This window comes from Microtus ochrogaster, chromosome 21 (assembly GCF_000317375.1).
Source record: "Microtus ochrogaster isolate Prairie Vole_2 chromosome 21, MicOch1.0, whole genome shotgun sequence".
In the NCBI taxonomy this organism is placed as follows: domain Eukaryota; kingdom Metazoa; phylum Chordata; class Mammalia; order Rodentia; family Cricetidae; genus Microtus; species Microtus ochrogaster.
In genome coordinates this window covers 40297201-40304741 of record NC_022022.1, presented here as the reverse complement: position 1 = coordinate 40304741, position 7541 = coordinate 40297201, and the positions used below count along the sequence as shown (strand labels likewise).

The following is a 7541-nucleotide window of genomic DNA, read 5'->3' as shown; positions in this document are numbered from 1 at the left end:
AGAGCTAGTTCCAGGACAGGCTCCAAAGCCACAGAGAAACCCTGTCTCGAAAAACCAAAAAAAAAAAAAAAGACGGAGGATCTGTGGTACACAGTCAAGAACTTCTCCACCCAAGGATGGCAGAAGCAGAGAAAATGACTCTGCCAAGTCCATTTCTAGGAACAAAGCTGGACTCAAATTCCAGCTAGCAGAAAAATGACTTTTCCTGGATCTCTAATACACGTTATCTGTCCAGGATGTATGATTGCTCTTCTCTTGGTCTCCCTCTCTCCCTCACTCAAATTAGAAAAGTGTGCTTTCCTTCAAAACGTTTTGAATCGAGGTCTCACATAGCACAAATTCAGGTTTGCTTACAAAAACCTGGAGACGACGATGTAACTTCTGACATCTAAATCACTAACCTACACCCCTCTGAAATAAAAGATAGTGGTTGATTCCAGCTTCTGTGGTGGTGTGTTATTTAAAATATAACTCATTCTGGAAACACAGTTCAGATGAGTATATGAGAAGCCCTGGGGAAGCAGGTGCTTTCTGTGACTCCAGATCAGGGTCCTAGAGAGAACATCTGGATGGAAGAGCACTGGACAAGGGTTCTAAAGGTGCCTTGTGATTGCACAATACGACAGCATCTTAAACAGAGGTCACTTTTGTATTCTTTACATTGTTCCATATGTTAGGTGACATTTTATACTAAAAATAATAATAACTAGAGGGGACAGGCAGCAAATCCAAAGATATTGTTTTGGGGAATATCAAGTGGCCTTAAGGGAGGACTTATGTCTGTTGCAGTGTTGAGCACTGGGCACCGAGCCAGTATTGAGCCCCTCTCCCTATGGAGTGCTGAAAGTTATACTAAAGACAGGGTGCAGAGGCAGTGCCCACCCAGGGGAGATATAATATCCAGAGTTCATGAAGTGGTAGGTGGATGCCACCAGGTTGAGAAAACACACATGTGACCAGCTGGCAGCTCAGAGGCAGCTCACACCTCAGTTCACTCGATGCTAATGAGAGGAAGCGATATGAAATCATATTGATTCATCCTGGGAAGTGTTCTGGTCCCAGAGTTTTCATTCGGTTCCTCCCACATGCTCCATGCGGGCCTCATTCCAGCCAGTGAACTGGGGACACCTGTGCCAAGTACACATTTGAAATTCAGTTTCTAAACACATGATAAGAATAGTGCTGGCTCCTTTTTAAATTTTAACTTCTTAGAGAATATCTTACCTCCAGAAGCCATGGCTTTAACTTTCTGTCCAACAAGATGTCGAACCCTAGGACTTCGAAGCAGACGCTTTGACTTCCTGGGGGCTGACCAGGTCTGCACATCCGATACGCATGCAGGACGTGAGGTTCTGCTACGATCAGTGTCTTTACCACCAACTCCTATTGAGGTTGTGATGAAAGATATAAAAATGCCTTATTTGAATGTATTTTCCAGAGAAAAGGCCTGGGGACAAAGTAGCATCCTAGGTGGATTGGCTGATGCTCTTTGTCCGGGCTGCTGTACCTCACTTTCTCCAGCTCTGCCCTTCCCCACCTGTCATTCTGGCCACACTCTCTTTGAATTTCTCTAGTGGGCAACACTTTTTCCCATCTTCCTGTGCATCCTCCCTTTGATTCCCATGCCTAGTCACTAATATTCAGACAGGGCTGCAACCATCATGCTTGAAAAGCAACCAAACTTGAAAAGGCGATCTATTGTCTACAACATGCAGCCAAGTGACACGTTTCCCTTGCTATTTGAACAAAACCCTTGGCTTTCTTGTTTTTTGCACCATCCCAGCACCCATAATAGTGCCTGGCATTGGAGATATTCAAAGACATTTGTAAACAATAAGTAATATTTTTAAAAAAAAAATAAGGAGCAAAGGCTAGCTCTTTACAGAAGAAGAAAGAATGACAGAGAAGAAAAATTCTAGGGAGAGATGCAGCATTTTCCAAACAGCATGATGGAACCTCCACTTAAACTGGGGCTTGGAAGAAAGAGCTCATGATGCTTTATTTTGTGGTGTTGGTTTGTACCCTGTGAAGGTTCCTCTGAGAAAGGAGTACATCTTAGTGAACACGCCTGGAGATTTGCCTCAGTGGTTAAGAGAACTTGTTGCATAGGAACCGAGTTCAGTTCCCAGCACCCACATGGCAGCTCACAGCCATTTAACTCCAGGTCTAGGGGATCCCATGCCCTCTTCTGACCTTCACAGACATCTGGCGCACACAGTACACCCATACACACAGGCAAAATATTCATACACATAAAATAAAAGTAACTTTTTGGAACTCTATCAGATTTTCCCATGAGGAAACGCACAGTGGAATACGGGAAAGCTAGTTACTTTCTTGGCCTTTGCTTACATTGATTTCCTAACTCCTACTGTCGGAAAATAGATAACCAGAAAGATGGTCAAGACCTTGACTCCTTGGTCAGAATTCTGGGCTTATGCCTGACTTTTCTGTTTGTTATCAAGGCAAGGCAAGCATTCTGCTTGAACTGTGTCTTGTTTTCCCTGAATGTAAATCACCAAGGGATAGGCTGAGAGCCCAGGCACAAATTTCAGCACAGTGCCTAGAATAGCATAAACCTTCACTATTGTTAACTACTTAACTACTGTCCTATTGCTGGTCTATCATTTCTCAGGACTCACTCTCACGGCTTCTCACTGTGTGGAAGCAATATTACATGGAAGAGAAACGGGGAGAGGGGTACTAACCTCGCTGCTGCTCCCCAGAAACATAAATCAGTTCAAATAACTCCATACACACAGACACTTTAATGTCTGTAATAATGAATTTGGAACATTTACTAATATTCTCATTTAATGGGTTATTTATAATCACTATATGCATTCTAGCTAACAGACTAAATATTGCATTTGTAGACAAGATCATGAAATGTGTCACTGATTAAAAGAGTGTTTCGGACTCCCATCTAGAAAGTATACTCCAGGATCTAACATAAAAGTTAATTTCCATACCACACCCCCTTTGCCTTGTTTGGGCACTTTCTCCTAACCCAGTGGGATGTGAGAAGTATTGTCTAGAGCCAGTGTCTGAGTAGTAGGTTGGGACCATTGCTCTCTGGCTGGCCCTTCACTCTTACAGCTCACTAAGGCAGCCCAGTAGGGTATGCATTTTCACAGGAACTCTCTCAAAGACCCAAACACATATGGAAGTTAACATACTGGTAGAGAAGAGGAAAAAACAATGAAGAAAGAAACAGAATGCCAGAAGTGTATGATATTTTCTTGGTACCACAGAGACAGTGATCTAAGGGCTTGGAGCGTTGGAGTGAATAAGGGGATAGATGGGTGGGTGAGTGGAGGGAGGGAGGGAAGGAGGGAATGATGGATATATAAACAAGCAAAACTCCTTTCCTTCATCTTCAAAACAAATTCTATACATAAAAAACTTCTTCCTAGTCTATTTCAGACATCACATCCCTTTTCCCTTCCACTCTTCCTGAAAACAGAGATCCCTGACCCTCTTCGGCATTATAGACAACCGTCAGCCCCAGTGTCTACCTCCTTGCCCCTCTCACTGTGGTTCACGATAAGCCACCCTTTCACCTCAACTACTTACAAGAGTTCCCAAGTGTCCTCTCTGGTTATTCTTAATGTCGGCTTTAATCCAGTCTATGCCTGTTTGATGTGGCTTTCAGATACATACATTTGACTATATCCATCATATTATTCTGCTCTGTTAAGAACTGAATGAGGCTGTCAAGACGGCTCAGCACACGAGGGTGCTTTGTCACCAAACCTGATGATCCTAGCTTGATCCTCAAACTTATACAAAGGGAAAAATCAACTCTCACAAGTGTCCTCTGATTGCACACATATGCTGTGTTACACATGTGTGTGCACAAACGTGTGTGTGTGTGTGTGTGTGTGTGCATGCATTTCGGTGGGAACCTCATGCAAACCTTCTACAGACCATCTGTGAAACCCTGTACTTCTCTCCCTATCTCGTATCTCCATGCCCTTGATTATGCTATTGTCCCCAGATAGAATACCTATCCCTAGAAATGAGGTTCTTACTTGCTAAGGTCTGTCACAGAATCAACTTCCTTAAAAAACAAACAAAAACTCATCTGCTCAACCTCATCATCTACTATGTTCTTTAGTAAAAGGTTGGATGCTACTTCAATCTCATGCTGATGAAAGACAGTACAGTTATAGAATGTAACAGTTACAGAACAGAATAACCTTACTGAAATATCATTCCAGAACTTAGAAACATCGTGCTGATTGGCTTGTAGGAATTCTGTAAACCACTTGATTGAACGTTTGCTGCCTTTGTCTTCGGTTTCATTGCGTTCAAACCGCTCGTTGTGTTTGTTTACGGAGTAGTTGGTCAGATGCATGTATAGCTGGGTCTGGAAGGAGGAAGAACAAAGGGTTACCACCTAGGAGAGCCACAGAAAAGTGGTCTGATGGGGAAGCAAACCTCAAAGACTAGTTCTTAAACTTGGAGATAACCAGCATATGAGGGTTAGGCTGCTCCTAGACGCCAGTGGTTGATAAAAGGATTTTGATCTGAGGATGAGCTACCACCTTGCAAAATCCTGGTCAGTGAAGGGTCCAGTGACCCCAAAATCAATACAGGCAATAGCCGCTGCTGCTGAATGCCCACCAGAGCCAAACACTGCTGTTGAAGATGCTGCATTATCTGTTCACAGGATACACAAAGATTAAGCTAGAACTGAGTTGACCCCCCCTCCACATGCTGGCTCGTTTCCATGGTGTTGAAGGGCGCTGTGCTGTGAGGTTAGAAAAGTCATCGACAGTCTTGCTGATGACCAAGTAGGTAGGATGTGCTTACTGTCTCTAAAGTGATAAGTCAGAAGTCGGGTAACCACATTCTGACTGGATTCAAGGTCCACTCCACAGCAGGGAATCCATATCTGGTACCGTAAACCTGGCCAAAAACCCATGACTGGAGAGATAGTAGATCATAACGAGAAGGCTATAGCTGCTGTTTTGCTTAAATGGATATGATGTGCCTTCAAAATAAGGATGCGTATGTATGTGGGTTAGTGCTGCTGCAGTTTTGGTCAGAGAAGCTTCTTCATGCAGTGGGCTTGGCACCTACAGAGATTCATAACTGGTCAAAGTGATGAGCATACATGACAGTTGGGGGCTCAACTATATACAGAACATCTATATCACCCCCTCCAAAGCTTAGTGAACATCACAAAAATAAAGGAAAAAGGAAGCATGTCAGAGCTGAAAGGAAGGGTAGAGTGTTGATCGGTGTTATCTTCTGGAAATGGCATGACGACTATACCCATGGATTCACAAAGCTGTGATTATTTGCACGAGACATACAGAAGATTAGAACAGTCAGTGTCCAATCATAGAGGTCCCACCAGCCTCACTGAGTGACCTATAGGAAGTAAATGGTTGCTGGGGGAGAGATAGACATTTTTTCTTCAGTAGAACAGACACTGTTGGAATGCACTGTTGGAATGCCTATGCTCTTATAAATTGTAAATAAGCCCTTCCCCTGTAAGGAAGCCAATGAAACTAAAACATAAAAAGACACGCAAGTATAAAAGAGGCTTCTTAGAAAGAGAGAAGGTATCAAAGAGTAGGGAGAGGACAAGAGAGGGTAATAATGGAGGAAATACGATCGAAATGCATCATATATGTATGAAAATATCATAATGAAGCCCATTATTATGTATGATTAATATAAGCTAATTAAAATCATAAACCTTTAAACTATACCCACTGATGATTCTGGTGCTTAAATATTTCCCAGTGAAATGCTACTTTTCCCTTGAGAGGACTGTGAGTATCCGTACTGCAGAATGACTTTCCTAATTATTATGATATTTACAATTAAAGTCCCAAATGACTGACAATATAGGCAAAAATTAAAAAGTGAAGTTAGACTTGGCTAAATAAAACACTCCAAAAGTCTGCCTTCATTACCCCTTTTATTTTCAATGCTTGACCCTTAACATTGCTCTTTCAAATCTATTTGAGGAAAGACTACTTTAAGAAACATTCTCCATCTCTAAAGAGAACAATTAAATACTGAAAGCATCAGTAAGAAGGGTACCAACACACCCGTCCCCACACCCCATACCGACTGCACCTGCCCTCCCTGCAAACAGTGTACCTGGGGTCAGCAGGTGGTGTATCCCATGTCGCGGAACAGATGACAGCTGTGAAACCCATCTGGCTTCGCTTGGGTTTGTGTTTTAGTCTTTCTGTATTATTTTGTTGTTTTAGATGGGGGTGTGTGCTTGTAACAGGGTCTCACCAGACAACCTGGAACCCACTGTGTAATCCACTCTGGCCTGAAACTCGTAATAATCCTCTTGCCTCGGGTTCATGAGGGAGCCACCACACCCAGCTCTTTGGTTTGCTGGCACTATTTTCTTTTTTTTTTAATTTATTTATTTATTAAAGATTTCTGTCTCTTCCCCGCCTCCAATTTCCCTCCCCCTCCCCCAATTAAGTCCCCCCCCCCCGAGGCCGAAAAGCAATCAGGGTTCCCTGTCCTGTGGGAAGTCCAAGGAACCCTCACCTCCATCCAGGTCTAGTAAGTTGAGCATCCAAACTGCCTAGGCTCCCACAATGCCAGTGCGTGCAGTAGGATCAGAAACCCATTGCCATTGTTCTTGAGTTCTCAGTAGTCCTCATTGTCCGCTATGTTCAGAGAGTCCGGTCTTATCCCAGGCTTTTCCAGAACCAGGCCAGCTGGCCTTGGTGAGTTCCAGTAGAACATCCCCATTGTCTCAATGTTTCTTGAATTTTGCATACAAATGGATGGAAATAGAAAACACTATTCTGAGTGGGGTAAGCCAGACCCAAAAAGAGGAACATGGGATGTAGTCACTCATATTTGGTTTCTAGCCATAAACAAAGGACATTGAGCCTATAATTAGAGATCCTAGAGAAGCTAAATAAGGAGAACCCAAAGAAAAACATATAGGCATCCTCCTGAATATTAACCTTCATCAGGCGATGAAAGGAGACAGAGACAGAGACCCACATTGGAGCACCAGACAGAAATCTCAAGGTCCAAATCAGGAGCAGAAGGAGAGAGAGCATGAGCAAGGAACTCAGGACCACGAGGGGTGCACCCATACACTGAGACAATGGGGATGTTCCACTGTTTTCTTTAAGTTAACTTGAAAAGAATCCAAAATTCAAAACTACTCTTAACCCTCAGTAAATATCTAATGTTTCCTCATCAAATTAGCATAAACATTAATAAAGTCTGTCTTTAATTCCCACCCTTTTCCTAATTCTACTCTCCAAGACAGTTTTGAATAGAAATATTGTATCTTATATCTAGATATTTGTTTATATAGTCTACCCATATGACCATTATTTTGATTTTTGATAACCAACTATACCCTTATGGTTTTTTATTTTTACTACAATCCCAGAGATCTGTATATTAATAAAAATCTTTGAGGCAAATAAGCAGAGACAACTACTTGTTTGCTAATCTGTGTGCCTATCACTACTGAAGATGTCTTCTGTGTGCCTATCACTGCTGAAGATGTCTTCTGTGTGCCTATCACT

General features: G+C 42.6%; 1 protein-coding gene across 1 annotated transcript in view; it reads right to left on the bottom strand.

Moving 5' to 3' along the window:
- Positions 1–7541, bottom strand: part of Ttll7 (tubulin tyrosine ligase like 7) — a 118096-nt gene that overhangs the window by 62164 nt on the left and 48391 nt on the right. Inside the window, exons 9-10 of the mRNA XM_026784191.1 lie at positions 4208–4372; positions 1225–1383 (exon numbers count right to left, since the gene is read on the bottom strand). Of these exons, the coding sequence (XP_026639992.1) occupies positions 1225–1383; positions 4208–4372 (324 nt within the window). The remainder of the gene's footprint in view (positions 1–1224; positions 1384–4207; positions 4373–7541) is intronic.